The sequence below is a fragment of the Quercus suber genome, unplaced genomic scaffold, assembly GCF_002906115.3.
Source record: "Quercus suber isolate HL8 unplaced genomic scaffold, Cork oak 2.0 scaffold_389, whole genome shotgun sequence".
Lineage (NCBI taxonomy): Eukaryota > Viridiplantae > Streptophyta > Magnoliopsida > Fagales > Fagaceae > Quercus > Quercus suber.
Window position 1 is genome coordinate 696095 of NW_027069841.1, and position 16708 is coordinate 712802.

Sequence of the window (16708 nt, forward strand, 5' to 3'; positions counted from 1 at the left end):
TAAGTGATGGAAAAATTGTACGTAGGTGGACTTATTGCACCAAGGATCATGACTTGGCACATGATTCTTTCTCAGGCCATTGGCAAAGCATGGAATAGGAATGACTTAATCCTGGAGACTTAAGTATATCCTTTAATTTTATTGGGGTAAGATATTTTTTCTTTAGGTGCAAGTAAATTAACAATTCAATACATGCTCTAGTTGACAATAGATAAACTGTATTTATGAAATGTAATTTAGATAGTTTAGTGGAATCTCATTATCTGTCTGATAGCAAAAGGAGGGGCTGGAAGCCATGACATACTATTCAAAGAATGATTCCTTTCTTACCAATATTGGCACTGAAATTTCATATGCTCTCGGTTAATTACATGGAATTTTAAAAATGAAATATGAACTATTCTATAACAGTTGATTGTTAAATGAAAGTGAATGGAAATCCAGGAATGGCTGGTGGAGGGGGCATTCTTTGAGTCGATAAAGGATGTTGGCTAATGAGATTCTCTCTTAATTTGGGTATCACTGATAGTATAGTTGCAGACTCTGGATTACAATTGACTTGGAATTGAGATTACAACAGAACCCAATTAGTCCTTCACTTTGTAAATGAGTGTCATTTTATCAAAATCTATCAGCAAATGATGCAATTTAAACATTCTTTTTTTATATAAACAATTTTATTGAAAATATTCTTGAGATGCATCATTTAATAGATTTTATTGTTTAAAGTAAATCAATGCCTTTAAAGTCTAGTAGCTGTTTTTATCACCAGAAATCCTATATCTTGGGATTCTGAATTAGACAGCCCTTGGGACCTTATATGTTTCTATGGCAATACAATCCACAGAGTTCGGATATAATTGCAAATAAGTGATGGCAAAATTGTACGTAGGTGGATTTATTGCACCAAAGATCATGACTTGGCTTAGCACATGATTCGATTTTAGGCCTTTGGCAAAGCATGGAATAGGAATGACTTAAGCATTGAGACAAAGTATATATCTTTTAATTTTGTTTGGGTGAAATCGTTTTCCTTGAAGACTTGAAGTGTAAGTAAATTAACTATTCGATGCATACTTTAGTTGATAAGAGATTTGGTGGAATCTCATTATTTTTCTGAAAGCAAAAAGATGGGCTAGATAGAAAGCCGTGACATACTATGCAAAGAATGATGCCTTTCTTACCAATGTTGGCACCGAAATTGCCAAATGGTTTAATAAATGGAATTTTAAAAATGAAGTATGAACCATTCAAGAAGAGTCGACTGTAAAATGGAAGTGTAAAAGGAAATCCAGGAATGGCCTGTGCAGGGGTCATTCTTTGAGTTGATAAAGGATGTTGGCTAATGATATTCTGTATTAAACTGAATATCTGTATCACTGGATCTGGAACTATGGATTACAATTGGCTTGGAATTGGGATTAGAATCGGATTCCAAGCTAGCAGTTCAATGGATTACATCAGAGAACAATTCATATCCTCCACTTCTAACAAATTTAATCAATGATTGCAGGTATCTATTTACACAAACAAGGACCTCAGTTGAGCACGTGTTTTTATAGAGACAAATAGATATGCAGACGGACTAACTAACAGAGGGAGCAACCAAATGCAGAGGGAAATACTTTATGACACATATCCCACATTTTTTATTACTTCTTTCTTTTGGGACCATATAAGGATGATGCAAATGCATACCGCATAACCCTAACTTTTTGTGTCTATATTTGTTGGTTGTAACATAACACTTCGATTGTACTTTGCTAAGTTAATATAGTCCACTCCGTTTGCATGCCAAAAAAAAAAAAAAAAAATTGTGTCCACTATTGAACCATTTATATCAAACACTAAGTGCTTTGCAACTACAGGTATTGGTTTACTTCCAGTAATTTTTCAACTGGACATTCCGTTAGTTTCTCCTTGAGATAGAATGATGTGGTATTGAGTTTTAATCTACACCAAAGGTTTAGTTAGTGGATAATCTGGCAGTTTCTCATTAAAATAAAAAGAGATTTCTAGTTAAAAAAACTATTGAAAATAAGCCAAATCTACAGCTTCTTAACATTTTTAGCTAGATGTGGACCACTTTAAAAATAAAGTGAATTTAAAAATAAATAAAAAAAGTTAGAAGAGTTCAAGATGTAATTTAGTTTAGGATCAAAATTATGAGTCATTCTTCCATTTGGAAGCCTTGGACAATTGCCTAAATGATTAATACTAGAGTTAGCCTTGACTGTAGAAGGTAACTTAGATAAGTATATAAAGAGATGAAAACCACACAAACTCAAATAAGTATCACATGTCTTACATCAATATCAATATATATATAAAAGTAGAGACTTCATGCGCAAGAGCACGAGGTTCTAACAAGTGGCGTATTGTATGACATTTTTTTTTTTTTTTCATTTGGGCTTCCCCCTCATCTAAATTTAGCATTTATATCAAACTATTAAGTAATGACATATGCATTTATTTTGATGCATTAATAAAATTCAAAGAATGTGTATACATTTATTATTTGAAATGCTTTGGATAGATACGGGTGGATCTAAAAAGTCATGGAAAAGATAGGGATTAAGAAAACTTTTCAATTTTATGCATAAGACTAACTTCAATACAGAATTGCAAGAGTCAGATTCAATGAATATTGAGCAATATGATTATGAGCAAAATTTAGGTATAGTATTTAAGTGCTGTTCCTTAGGTTTTCCTTTTAAAATTCTGCCATATGGATTTTTTCTCATGGAATGAAAGTGTATTTTTTGGGTGTGTTTGGATTGAACTTATTGTTGCTGAAACTGAAAACTGAAAACTGAAAACTGAAAATACTGTAACAAAATAATTTTTAAATGTGTAAATAGTGCTGTGGGACCCATTTTTAATATTTTTTATTACATAAACAGTGCATAAACAGTGCGTGAACAGTGCACGCACTGTTCATGCACAGATTTTTTGTCCCCCAAAGTCACACAATGTGGCCAAAAAAGAAAAAAAAAAAAAAAAGAAGAAGAGGAAAACGCATTTGCTGAAACGCAAACGCGGAATCCAAACCCCACCTTTAATTAACCACATGGCTGAATCTTAAGAGAGGAACCTAAGGAACAAAACCTAAAGTACTGTACCTAAGTTTTGTCCTGTGATTATTTATCTCCACATTTGTCAAATATAAATCCCCATTTCCTTTGGACTTAAAAACTTAGTATGCGTTTGGATACCGCTTATTTTGTTGAAAACTGAAAACAATAAAAAAATATTTTTCGGTTACTGTTCACTACTGTTTAGCACTGTTCATTTGTCTATTTGCACTGTTCATGGGACGCTGAGCTAAAAAAAAAAAAAAAAAAAAAATAATAATAATAATAATAATAATAATAAGGCTTTAAAAAAAAATGTAAATAAACAAATAAACTAAAAAGTTAAAAAAAAAAAACAAAAAACATATGTTGGACACCATCACCCTCAGAGTCACTCTCAAATTCGTCACTTATGACTTGTTTGGAAGTTTAGAGAGGGAGGAGAGTAGAGGGGAGTAGTGGGGAGGAGAGTAGAGGAAAATGATTCACCTCCACCTTATTTGAATGTTTTTAAAATTAGTAAGGGGGAAGGGATTAATTAGCCCTTCCCCTTATGTAATTTTGTTAATATAATAAGGGTAAATTAGGTAATTTACTTGGTCAATATTTTATGTCCTCTACTCCCCCTCCAAATCTCTCCAATTTGGGAGAATTAAAATTGGAGGGTTAGAGGGAGTCCAAACCCCTCCAAACTCCTCCAAACCCCTCCCCCTCATCCTTTAAAAAACTTCCAAATAAGGTAATTGCATTACTCTCTCTCCCTCTACTCTATTCCCCCTCATTTTTTAAACATCCAAACATGCCATTAGGGTGGCCAATACAAAATTTGGTAATTAAGTAGAAAACTAATTAAGAAACTCTTCAAATGAAACACCACTCCAATGACACAAACTGAAATAGTCCTATATAATTCAAAATAAAGGAACAATTACAAATAGTCAAGACTTACAAAACCTTTATATCATAGACCACCCTTTATGCATCCTTCGCAAACAAACCCACTCTTGGTTGCCTTTGCCTCTAGTACATTAGTCTATAGACCTTTGAAATCTTTCTATAATGATTTCCTCCACGTGAACCATAAACTTTAATACACTCTCGTTGAAGGGTTTTCTACAATGAACCTCACAAGAATAAATTTTTGTGGTTTCAGTGTTTCACACAATCAAACACTCTTTTCTTGGTACTAAAGATTGGATTGACTTAATTTTGAAATTATTATCCCATAAAAAAAGGAATTATCATGAGTGGAGATATCTCAACTCTCAAGGGGGAGAAGTCGTTTTGGGTTCTTTGTTTTTAATTCCAACCCGACCCAATTTGAATCCATGAACCCCCATTTTCAATTCTTTTTTTTACAGTTCTTACTTTTCAAAACTATGCTTCTGGGCTCCACGCTCCCTTTATTTACCAAGCAAAAAATTAAATAAATTTAATTTGAATTATGACAAAAAAAAAAGTAAACAACAACAACCATACAACAAAGCTGAAAGCTCATTTTTAAAGGTTTAAAGCTTTAAACCCTTAAACCTCCTACTATCAGTTTGCATTCACTAAATCTGGAGAATTGTGAAAAGAACTATTATTGTGTGATTGAGTTTGAGAGTGATAAAAAGAAGAAGAAGAAGATGGGATTGGGAGAGACAAAGAGAGTAATAATAAAGAAGGGATTGAAATTGAAATTGAAATTGGGGGAAATGGTTTTCAAAACGACGCATCGTTGCTCTAAACAAGAAAGACTTGCATCGCCATAAATGCCCATGGCAAGACCTCTGTTCACAAGGTTAGTTATTATACTGACTTGTTAACAACCACAGACACTTTCAAAACGAAATTGAATTTCTAGCTTCATTTTTTTTTTTTTTTTTTCATACTTGTTAGCATTCAATAATTAAGACTTGGTATTTGAGATTGGACCCTGACATTGTAGGTTTGGTTGTGAATTGTTTGATTGGCCATTATCACTAAACATATAGTTGATGTTGTTGCTTTTATGAGAAGCAAACTAATTGCCAGGAAGTTATTTCTGATTTGTGGTATATTATTTTACCACAGCTAAGTTGTAGGGATTACAATGACTTGTGTTATTTTTCTGGCTTTATCGATTGATTCAACCCCCTATTTTGCTCATTGTCTTTCTAATTTATTTATCCTTTTTATTATTATTATTATTTTTTACTTTCGATTTCATTTTTAGGTTGGCAAGTGTCTATGGGTTTATATGAATAGGGGAATATACTATCATGCTTATATATCTAGTTTAACTATCAAGAGTTTGTGAGAAATAACTCAAGACATGTTTTGAAGGCCGGTCCAAATCATCAATCTTTTTCCTTTCTACTTTTCTTTTTAAAATCTTAATTTTTTATTCTATCTACTGTTTCCTTTCTCCTTCTGATGTTGATCTGCTGCTCAATACTTCTGTTTCAACATCTATGTATGTTTAGATGCTGATGTTGAATTGTGAAGCTGCAGATTGCGCATCAGCCTAGCATATATGCCCTAGACACTCTGGGTGTATTGATTCCAAGTATCCTTGACATAGAGACAGGACTGAACCTGGCTCTTGCTGGTATCATCCTCTTGTGAATAATTTCTCTTTAGTTTCTGATGAAATTTCTTACAGTACAAGTGTGAATGTGCATACAGCTACCTGCATGCTTTTTTAGTTTTAGATGTGCTAAACTTGCTTGAAAGATCACTGTTGTAAATAGACAAAAATAAGTGACTCTCGATACACTATTAAGAGAAGCCATAGACCTCTCAACCTCAGCTGATTTGGTTGCAACAAACCAACTGGATTCAGTTTCAGTTATGTTGGGTAAGGCCTAAAAGTTTTATGCCTCAAGATGTGTCGGTTAGGGATGAGATATAAACCCTCTTGTTGACCTCCAAGCAACGCAGGTTGCCCAAGCTGCAGCTTCTAAATTATTATACTTGGTGTCTTCGAATGCATCAGTCTTTTTTCTTTTATTTTTGTGTATATGTGGTTTTTTTGGGGTTGGGGGGAGTTGTTCAAGTCAACTTGAAATTACTTTGTCACATTGTACTACTTATTCTATCTAATAAAGCTTACCAAACTTTTAAATGCATATGAAGGGTCTGTAAAATGTAAGCACCTAAACAAAAGGAGTCTGGAAGGGATTCAATATGATTATAAGGAAAAACATGAGTATAATCTTAAAGATCTTCAGCCAAAGAGGAGGAAGCCGCCATTTGATTCTGATATGTTTTACATTGAGGTAACATAAGATTGTTCTCATTTAATCAGTTTATGCAGGATGACCCAAAGTATCTTAAAATTTTTTGTCACATCACAAATCTGAAAGGAGACAAACTATGGGCAAAAGAAACATTGCTCTAGAAACAACATAGAACCAAATGAGCTTTATGATAAGTCTGGTCATAGAATTATTATACGGGAATGACACCATTTCATTCTTCCGAATGGAAGGCAAATGATCAGATTAGAAATTTGTTTTTAGGACAGTTAGTAAAAAAGATTTTTCTTGCCATGAATGAAGATTAAGTTTTGATATCGTATTTTTTGGTCATGAATGATTTGCAGTGAGCCTAAGTTTCAATAACATATATTACTTACTGGTTATGGACATTCATGTAGGACATCATAAAGTTATTCTATTAAGCTTTGTGTATGAAGAGGTTTTTTATGGCCAGGCAACAAAAAAAAAAAAAAGGAGCATGTAAATTTAGAAATGTTTGCAAATGGTAGACTGGTCAATGAACTATGACTTTAGATATAACATGCTTAATTGGAAACCGATTATCAGTTAGTTCGGAGAAAATAATCTAGTTTTTAGCCTTAGTTGATAGTTTTTAAGAAGGATAAGAAACGTTTTTGTTTTTCTGTGACAGTAATGTTCTTTTGTTAATACTAGTGAATGAAAATCATTATGGTAGAGAGAAATGAGCAAACAAGAAAAGCATGTTCTTTCGCTTGATGTGGATATTTTGATTACAATGAAATGGTTTGAAAAAGAATAAATGGGAGCAGTGATAAAATATAGGAGAACTGACAAATGTTTGTGAGTAATGAGGGTATTTTAATCCTATAGGACCCATCTAAATGACCCCCTTTTTCTATAATTTTTGCAAAAGGTAGGTGCCCAATCTTTTGGTAATGGTGATTAAAAAAAAATTGGAAAGAGGATTGATCAATGATGACTCAATGCATGAATACGAAGTATGAAAAATCTGGTTTATCTTTCAATTTAAACTCTTAAATAATTATCAAGAATAAAATTTCATTTTGATTGCTAATAGGCTTATGCTTGTACACCTAAAGCTTTTCTGAAATACTTTTAAATACTTATGTTAAGATATAAAAATTGTAGCACTTTTGCAAGTTAAATGTAATTTGTAGTTCTTATTGTTGTAGCTTAGACAAATCTCCATGTGACCTTTGAATATCTTGTTTTATTTTATGTCATTTCTGAATTTTTAGCTCTTTACTTTTTCCCTTTCGGGATCTTGTCACTGAAGTCCAATTTGCTTTGTATTTAACTCAGAATTCACCAGTAATGTAGAGGTGAGAGTGACTTTCAGGGTCTTATAAAACAGCAATTTGAAGCACTACAGAAGGCATTTAAGATACCTCATATGGCCTAAGAAGCTCGTTTGATGGTATCAAAAATGTTTATGACTTTATTTAGTGAAGGCAAACTTGGTCCTTTCATCCTTGATAATGTCTATGATGCGGAAGTTGTGTCATGAGTTGTAACCTCTAAGGTTTCTTTTTTCATTTTTATTTGGGGGGGGGAGGGGGGTGGGGGTGGGTTTGGGGGTGTGTTGTATATGCTTGTATTTTCTTACTTTTTTCTTCCTCCTGTATTGTGTTGATGTCTTGAATTCTGAAATTGTACTATAAAGCTAAAAGATGCTTTGTGTTGGTGAGTTTTTGTCAATTTCTTCAAGGACTAAGTGTAAAATGTTTTATGCCTTAAGCTGTGTTAATTAGGGATGAGACTTAAACCCTCTGTTGACCTCCAACCAACACAGGTTGCCCAAGCTGCAGCTTCTAAAATATTATACTTGGTGTCTTGGAATTTTATCAGTCCATTTTCTTATCTTTCCCATCTAATTTACTAGCATGTCAATTTTTATTCTAAAATTAATCTTCCACCTTTGCCTTTTCCTATCTTTTCCCCTCTAATTTACTAGTGTCTCAATTTTTTTTCTAAAATAATTCTTAATGTATTATTTATAATTTTGATTTAAGTTAGAAGGAGCTTTTCATGTAAATGAAACTTTATAATTCCAAATAAAAATATCCCTCCCTTCAATGTCAATTAAACCTCATATGTTCTAATTAGTTAAGAATGTAATTACACATGGTGCTTCATGTTTACAAAGAAGAATCATAAAATATGAATATAAGAATGAATGTTTGCACACACAAATCCATAGATCTCTCAACTTTATACACAAGAATGTAGTCAAGGGAGTATACACTTATTGACATTATTTGGTACAAATTACAATAACATAAATATTTATTCATTTACATCACTTACAAGCAAATTAAATAATGGAAATATTTATTTATTTACATATTGTAATACAAATTGCAATGAAGAAATGCTTACGAATTACGGAAGGAACATGTGACTTTGAACTGAGCAACATTTAGACTCTATTGATTGTAACTTGTATTGAACTCCTGAAAAGAAATTTACAAAATATAGTATATAAGCAACTTACAAGAACGATACTACTAGGAAAAATGAATTTACAAAAGATAAAAAAATAAATAAAAACTTATTATGTTCATTCAAGTTTTTGGTGCCAATACCTTGCTTAGAAACACAATGTTACACAAACAAGATAAAACTCCTCAATTAATTAAATAGGATTAATCTCTTCTTCTCTACTTTTTCCCTCTGTTTTTTTTTTTCTTCCTCTTTTGCTGGGGAAGGTCCGAAGGGGTGGGTCAAAAATAAAGATTTAGAAGACCAATTTACTTTTGGAAATTCAATTTCATGCAAAAAGATATTTTTGGTTTTAATTTACTTTAAATCTAATTTGGACAAAGAGGGTGACTTTTTTTATTAAAAAAAAAAAAAAAAGGAAAAAGAAAAAGGGGGCTTGGGTTCATTAAGAATCATAACTTGATTTAGGATTAATTTAAATCAGTATAGAGGGTAGAGATAGAGACTATAATAGTACAAAATTAACAAAAAGACATAATGCCCTTACCTCCTCGTTAATTTATATATACCCTGATGTTGTCATCTCTCTCTGATGAACTTCCAGTTTCCTCATCGAAATAATCATCGAAATCAATGTTTGGTACATGAGCAATCTTGTGCCTAACTTCTTCTCTGCACTTTCTACTCAACTTAGGACATCCCAGAATCTGAAATTCTCTTAGTGCAATGAGATCTTGCATCCCTTTTGGGAGAGATGAGAACACAAGGCAAAATTTAATTCTAAGTGTCTGAAGTGATTTCAGATGTGGTAGCCACTCAGGCAAAGCGGTGAAATTACAACAATATGCAATCTCTAGGTGTTGTAAAGTGTTGGTAGATGCTTGGAGCCACTGGGGCAAAACCTCCAACTTAAGTAAATTCTCAATCATCAACAATCGGAGGCTTAACTTGATAGCTTGATTCTCTTCTTTATCACTCAAACTAAGCTCTTCACAATTCTGAATATGAATTTCTCTTAGTGCAGTGAGATCTTGCATCCCCTCTGGGAGAGATGATGAGGACACAGGGCAATCTTTAATTTTAAGTGTCTGAAGTGATTTCAGATGTGGCAGCCACTCAGGCAAAGCGGTGAAATTACAACAATCTTCAATCTTTAGGTGCTGTAAAGTGTTAGCAGATGCTTGAAGCCACTGGGGCAAAACCTCCAACTTCGGTAAATACACAATTGTCAACAATCGAAGGCTTAACTTGAGATCTTGATTCTCTTCTTTATCCGTCAAACTAAGCTCTTCACAATCCCAAATTATCAGGTTCTCTAGGGCAGTTAGGTGTTTGGTATTGAGTGACAAAGAGGTCAAACTTGGACATTCTCCAACCATCAATGTTCGAAGATTGGTGAGGCGCCCGTCCTCCATCCCTTCAAACACACATTTTAGATTCTCACATCCATATATTTCCAAATGTCGAAGAGAATCCAAGCAACCTACTGCCTTCTCCGACAAGCAGGTATGCTTTGTTGTAACTATCAAAAACCTAAGGCTGATTATGTCCCTTATACCTTTGGGCAACCGTTCAAGATTGCTACAACACTTAAGCAGTAAAGTTTGAAAACTGTGCAGCTTGCAAATGGAATCTGGAAGTTGCTTGATTCTACAATTATTTGATAGGTCAAGATATCTCAAATGTTTCAAACTTCCTATGGAACTTGGCAACACCTTAAAGGATGAATTGTTCAGATCAAGCATCCGCAAGTACTTAAATCTTACGATACATGCTTCAAGTAAGGATGCAGGTTGCTCTGTTTTGAAAATAATAGTCTGGACTTTGCTCAACTTCTCTAATTGTGTTGTAGCTTCTTGTCCATTCTCCAAAAATGACAGATGACAAACTCCTGCTGCAAGGGTAGACTTCTTGGTCACTACCGAACACTCACATTTGGCAATTGAGAGTGCAAGATCATGGACCAGATCATGCATTTTAAAGGTATAACGACAGATATCTTCTTGGTTAACATCTTGAAAGAATGATCTCAACAACAAGTCCTTGATATACAACTCACCAACATCTTCCAATTCTTGATTTTCATGGACAGGTGATTGAAGGATTCCATGTGCCATCCAAAATTGAATCAATAGATTATTATCGAATTGAAAATCCTTTGGGAAAACAGAACAATATGCAAAACATTGCTTCAAGTGAAATGGCAATTGATTGTAACTGAGCTTCAATGTGGATAAGATGTCACCCGCATTCTGTTTTAAACGCCATATCTCATTATCTCTAACAAATTCCCACTCTCGTTCATCAACTTTTGAATAAAGTAGGCCAGCTAAAGTACTCACTGCCAATGGAACCCCTTCACATTTTTTGACAATTTCTCTTCCAATATTTAAGAGGTTTGGATATTGATTTTCTTGTCCTACCTTAAATGCCAATTTCACAAACAAAGACATACAATCCTCTTCGGGTAGACCTTTTAGAATGTACGTGGTAGCAGTGCCCATAACAGTAGCAACAAAGCTATTCCGTGTTGTCACTAAGATTTTACTTCCTTTACAACCACCAAGCAACAAATTTTCCAATTCAATCCATTTTCTACGATCTTCATTCCAAACATCATCCAAGACAAGTAGAAATTTCTTATCTTTCAAAAGTCCTCTTAATTGAATTTGCAACTGATCTAGACTCAAATTCTCATCAATTGTAACAAGTTCAGATTTAAGGATTTCTTTTATCAACCGTGTAACATTAAAATCCTCAGACACACATACCCACATTGTCAATTGAAAATGTCTTTCTACCAGTTCATTGTTATACACTAACTTGGCAAGTGTGGTTTTCCCCAAACCTCCAATCCCAACTATAGGAATTACACTGACATTTCTGCCAGCATCTTGCTGCATCAAAAGATCTATAATCTGTATTTTGTCATCATTCCTACCGATGACATTCTGAGAAGGAACAAAGGAGTGGGTCATGTCCCTCCTTTCCTGTATATTTAACTTCCTATCTACAAGTCCTTGAGCAAGATTGAATTTATCTTTCTCAGCTGCAATTTCATCTACCCTCTTCCTAATACCTTTGATTTTATGTGCCATTACAAAACGGACTGCAAGTGGATTAGAACTTGAAAAGAAATTACTCACCTTTTTGCTAGTGCTCCCGTTTCTCTTCATGACTTCCTTCTGCAGAACTATGTACTGAAATTTGTCCAGCACATTCTCGGCATCTTTAAGAACGTCTTTGAGCTCCCCTAGCCAAATACTCAGCCTATGGTCACTGGCTTGCTTCTCCTCAGCATCCAAGAGTACGGCTTTGACGGCTTTGACAGTGCGCTCAAGCTTTGTCAGATCACTTTTGACGCCCCATGCCGAGCTGATCTCTTGGAAAGTAACCAATCCGAGCAGCTCCAGGACCTTCACTGCGATGCCATAGCCAATTTCAGCCATGTTCTTGGTAAAGACTAAAGAGCAAAGACAATGGAATGTGAAGATGAATGACTCTGCTTTGTTGCAAGAATGGTGAAGTGTAGAACGTGAAAACAACAAAGCAAAGAGACTTTTATTGGAGTTGGTGAGAGATTTTCAAAGTCTTTTACCGCGTTCAAAGTCATTTATGATTATTGGACGGAGCTCTATTCACCAACGTTCACCAACTTAGATATTTCTAAGTCACCAGATATAGTTTGTATGGTATGAGTAATTATCTCCATATATTTTTTTGAGACCATATGCTCTATTCATTTTGGTAGAGTCCATCTTCACAGTCCTAATATTTATAGTATAAATTTTGCCAAAGCTATTAAAAAAATTATGGGTGATTCAAAGTTATGCATATAAAGTCTTCATATTTTTCTAAGGATTGCCAAGATTAAATGTGGATTTTTCAATCGTTGTCACAATTTGAAATACTAATCTTTATACTCCTTTATATATTTTGAATTTTTTTAAAATTTCTTAGGTAAATTTATTTATAAAATAATTGTGGCCTTACTACCTACTTCATAAATGTATTATTATATATGTTTTAAAGAGTAAGTTACTAATTCTTTTTTTTTTTTTTTAAATTATTTTCTCCATAACTAGTATTGATTAGTATTATATAAATTATTGATTAAGAATCAATTTAAGAATCAATTTACTAATTTGGTCCATTGACTATTAGCCATCAGCTTTATCTCTAAATTCTTAAAAAAAAGTCAATTACATTCTTGATAGTTATGTTAAAAATGAAAATGATTAGCATAGAAGCATACATTCAACCCACCAATTTGACAAATGCAACCCAATCCAACTTAATATGTCATTCCAAATTGGGGTTTTTTTTTTCTCGGGTTAATAGGTTAAATTGTAAAAGAAAAAAAAAAAAGAACAAAAAAAGAGTTAGATTAGATTCATATTAGCAAAAAAATTTATTCAATTTATGCTATTAACAAGTCAAAAAAAAATATGCAATTTAAAAAAAAAAATATTTTGACTTTATATATATTTGTTGGTTGATATGCCTAGATATTTTACTATTTAGTTTTGATGAACTTGAACTATTAGACTTAATTTTGCTAATTAATTAATACGCAGCTCAGATAAATGATCCACAAGCTAAAGACTTTTCTATGAAATACAAAGTGAAAAAGGCACAAGACTTTTTTTTTTATAACACTTTTAAGAGAAGAAGTAGTAGTAATTAGATTCAAATTAAATTAAAACCAAAGATATTTTTTTGGATGAAATTGAATTTCCAAAACTAAACCAGTCTTCTAAATATTTACTCCACACTGATTCCAGAGAGAGAGAGAGAGAGAGAGAGAGAGAGAGAGAGAGAGAGAGAGAAGAGAGAAGAAGAAGAGAAGAAGAAGAAGAAGAAAAAGAGAAACATTTAATCCTATTTAATTCATGGAGAAATTGAATCTTGTTTCCAGAACATTGTGTTTCGAAGTTTGGGCAGCAAGATATTGACACATAAAATCTTAAATGAACATATTAAATTTTTATTTATTTATTTTTCTTTTGTATAATAATTTTCATAGTATTATCCTCACTGATAGTTTCCAATATACTATATAACTACAAATTTCATTTCAGGAATTCAACACAAGTCACAAGTTCCTTCCATAATTCGTAAGCATTTCTTCATTACAATTTGGATTACAAGATGTAAATAAATAAATACTTCCGTTATTGAATTTGCTTTTAAGTGATGTAAATAAATATATAAATATGTTATTTTGCATTTTGTATTTTATGTAAAAATAACATTTATGTCATTGTAATTCAAAGTAAGATGTATAAATAAATAAACGTGTTACATGTATACTACCCTCACTACATTCTTGTGTATAAAGTTAAGAGATCCATGGATTAATATGTTCAAGCATTTGTTCTTTAAGATTATACTCATGTTTTTCCTTAGAATCATATCGAATCCCTTCTAGTCTCCTACTGATCAAGTGCTTCCAATGAAGGGGAGTCCCTTGAGTATTTAAAACTGCCACCAAGTATTGTGCAATTCGCTCCTCACCTACCATTGAATCTTTTACAGAACCTTCACGTCCATTTAAGAATTTGGTAAGCTGAATCCAATTTTTTTATTGCAACCAAATCAACTCAGGTTGAGTAGTCTATGACTTCTCTTAATCGTGATTGTAGACTCACACATTTTTGAATGTTTACAACACTAATCTTTCAAGCAAGATTAGCACATCTAAAACTAAAAAAGCATGCAGGTAGCTGTGTGTATATGTTTGTGCACGTTCACATGTGTACTGTAAGAAATCTAACAAGAAACTAAAGAGAAATTATTTGCAAAAGTATGATACCTGCAAGAGCCAGCTTCAGTTCTGTCTCTATGTCAGGGATACTTGGAACCAATACATCCGGAGTTTCTAGGACATATATGCTAGGCTGATGCGCATTCTGCAGCTTAACAGTTCAACGTCAGCATTTAAACATACATAGATGTTGAACCAAAAGAATTCAACACCAGATCAACAACAGAGGGAGAAAGGAAACAGTAGATAGAATAAAAAATAAGATTTTAAAAAGAAAAGGAAAGAGGCAAATGATTGATGATTTAGCCTAACCTTAAAAATTTGTCCTTAAATAAAGTTTGTGCAACTGATTTAGTGTCCGTTTGGGAATAACTTATTAATTTTTTGCTGAAAATTTTTTGTTAAAAGTATGCTAAATATATTTGTACTTTGAAAAAGTAAGAAAAAGTGAGGCTTTAAAAAAGTGTAAATAAAAGCTAAAAAGCAAAAAACTAGCTTATAAGCTAGTCCCAAACTAGCTTGTTACAAACTTTTAAAAAAAAAAAAATATAAGTAATGCAATTTTGTTGATATCAAAAAAATAGTGTGGCCCAACTATACAAATGAATCTATCAAATCAAAAACAGAACATAATGGCTGACTATGCAAAGCTGACATCCAATCCAACAAAGTTCTAAATATAAATAATTTGAGATCAGGCATAGCTCTCTCTATACCCTCAAAATTCCAATCGTTCCTCTCTCTCCATAAGCACCACATCAAACAATGTGGGGGGAACCATCCACAAATTCCCATTCGGATGACAACAAAAACGACCAGACCAGCAAGCTAACAACTCAACAACATTCTTCAACATCAACCAACAAACTCCAAATAAACCAAACAGCATAGACCACAATTTGGCAATAAAACCAGATACCTAAGCTGGCTGGTTTATTTTCCTAATCATGTAAACCTACAAACGCTTGCCAGCCAAAAAAGAAAATCAAAAGTAAAAAAATAAATAAGAATTGGTAAGACAGCTAGCAAGATTGGGTTGGAGGGTGGGGGGGCAATCAACCAATTAAGATAGAATATAATACAAAGTCATTGTAATCTAATTACCATCACTTTGTCTGTGGTCAAATCATATAACACAAGTCAGAAATAAATTCCTTGCAATCAATTTGCTTCTCATAAAAGCAACATCAACTATATCTGTGAAAGACACATGAAACTAGACTTTCAGTCTCTCTTTCCTTTCTAAGGTAAAAACCATAAAACACAGAATGTCTTCACCTTGTATCCAGCAATATCTTGAGTAACACCAGGCAGTGGGACAACAGTAGCACACTTCATCTTCTCCTGCACCATGAAAGAAAAAAAAAAGCAGTTATTGTTCAATAAAATTTAATAAACTTCCCCATAGTTCCATTTAAAGACAATGACATTCAAACATAATCTAGCAAAAACATAGTAACAGCTTAACAGGAAAGCAAGACGATGCAATTTGATGGATTGAAATAATTAAAACTTTTGGTAAATGAACCATGAAATAATTAAAACTTGGCAATGTTAGGAACGCCAATCATGAAAATAAGTAGAGTAGCTCCATCATCATCACAAACAATCTAAAATATCAGAGAGAGAGAGGACAAGTTAATATCTAAGAAACATGGACAAAGACACAGACATTGAAACAGACAATACAGGACAGGACATGAAAACACCATAATCCTTGAAAAATTAGGACAGCATTGCTACAACAAAGTATTAATTAAATGAATAATATATCTTCATATCTATAGACATATTTTATGTTTAGTTTAAGTTTTAAAAATAAATAATTACTGTGAAAATTTTTTAAAAACATGTCTAAAATCAAATGAATCTTTTTTAAATAAAAAAAAAATGCTAAAGTTTAATTTTAGTCTCTTGACATTTACTTCAATTGTCAAATTAGTCCTTAAGATTTGTTCTTAGTAAATTTGTGAAAATGAGTTAATAATTCGGTCCAAATCTTTTAGCAAATTAAACAGTTTAAAAATTATATATGGTTAATTTTATTAAAAATATATATAATCATCAAACAATAAGATCTATGAAATGACAACATTTTTAGTAAAATTTGTAATTTAAAATGAATGTTTAAATTTTATCATTGGCTAACAGATTTTGATGAAATGATCCTATTGACTCATTTTTTACATGGTGAGGGA

The 16708-nt window shown here is 32.7% G+C and overlaps 2 protein-coding genes across 4 annotated transcripts in view; both read right to left on the reverse strand.

Moving 5' to 3' along the window:
- LOC112003746 (disease resistance protein RGA2) overlaps positions 1–12401 on the reverse strand; it is a 38395-nt gene extending 25994 nt beyond the window's left edge. The window contains exons 1-2 of one of the 2 annotated variants that reach the window (XR_010623996.1): positions 9291–12401; positions 8681–8754 (exon numbers count right to left, since the gene is read on the reverse strand). Coding sequence is in view for 1 of the 2 variants with exons in the window: in XM_065760958.1 (XP_065617030.1) it covers positions 9298–12192 (2895 nt within the window). In the remaining variant the exon portion in view is untranslated. Of the gene's footprint in view, positions 1–8474; positions 8755–9290 lie in introns of those variants that run through there. The other variant, XM_065760958.1, reaches the window with a different exon arrangement.
- Positions 12402–13616: 1215 nt separating this feature from the next.
- On the reverse strand, positions 13617–15882 carry LOC112001659 (short integuments 2, mitochondrial-like). Of its 2 annotated transcripts, none has more exons than XM_065760960.1 (3): positions 15789–15882; positions 14559–14655; positions 13617–14284 (listed from the first exon to the last, which is right to left on the reverse strand). In XM_065760960.1, the coding sequence occupies exons 1-3, from the start codon at positions 15861–15863 to the stop codon at positions 14085–14087; spliced, it is 372 nt and encodes a 123-aa protein (XP_065617032.1). In that variant the 5' UTR covers positions 15864–15882; the 3' UTR covers positions 13617–14084. The 2 variants fall into 2 exon arrangements, with proteins under 2 accessions (XP_065617032.1, XP_065617031.1); XM_065760959.1 differs by having other exon boundaries at positions 14559–14661.
- Between the last annotated feature and the right edge of the window lie 826 nt (positions 15883–16708).

What these genes read in the sequence shown, in the direction of transcription:
- LOC112001659 (XM_065760959.1), bottom strand. Translation starts at nt 15,863, where the DNA reads ATGGTGCAGGAGAAGATGAAGTGTGCTACTGTTGTCCCACTGCCTGGT. An exon ending in AAGATATTGCTGGATACAAG is followed by an intron (nt 14,662 to 15,788) that starts GTGAAGACATTC and finishes TGAACTGTTAAG; the next exon opens with CTGCAGAATGCGCATCAGCC. An exon ending in ACTGAAGCTGGCTCTTGCAG is followed by an intron (nt 14,285 to 14,558) that starts GTATCATACTTT and finishes ATGGACGTGAAG; the next exon opens with GTTCTGTAAAAGATTCAATG.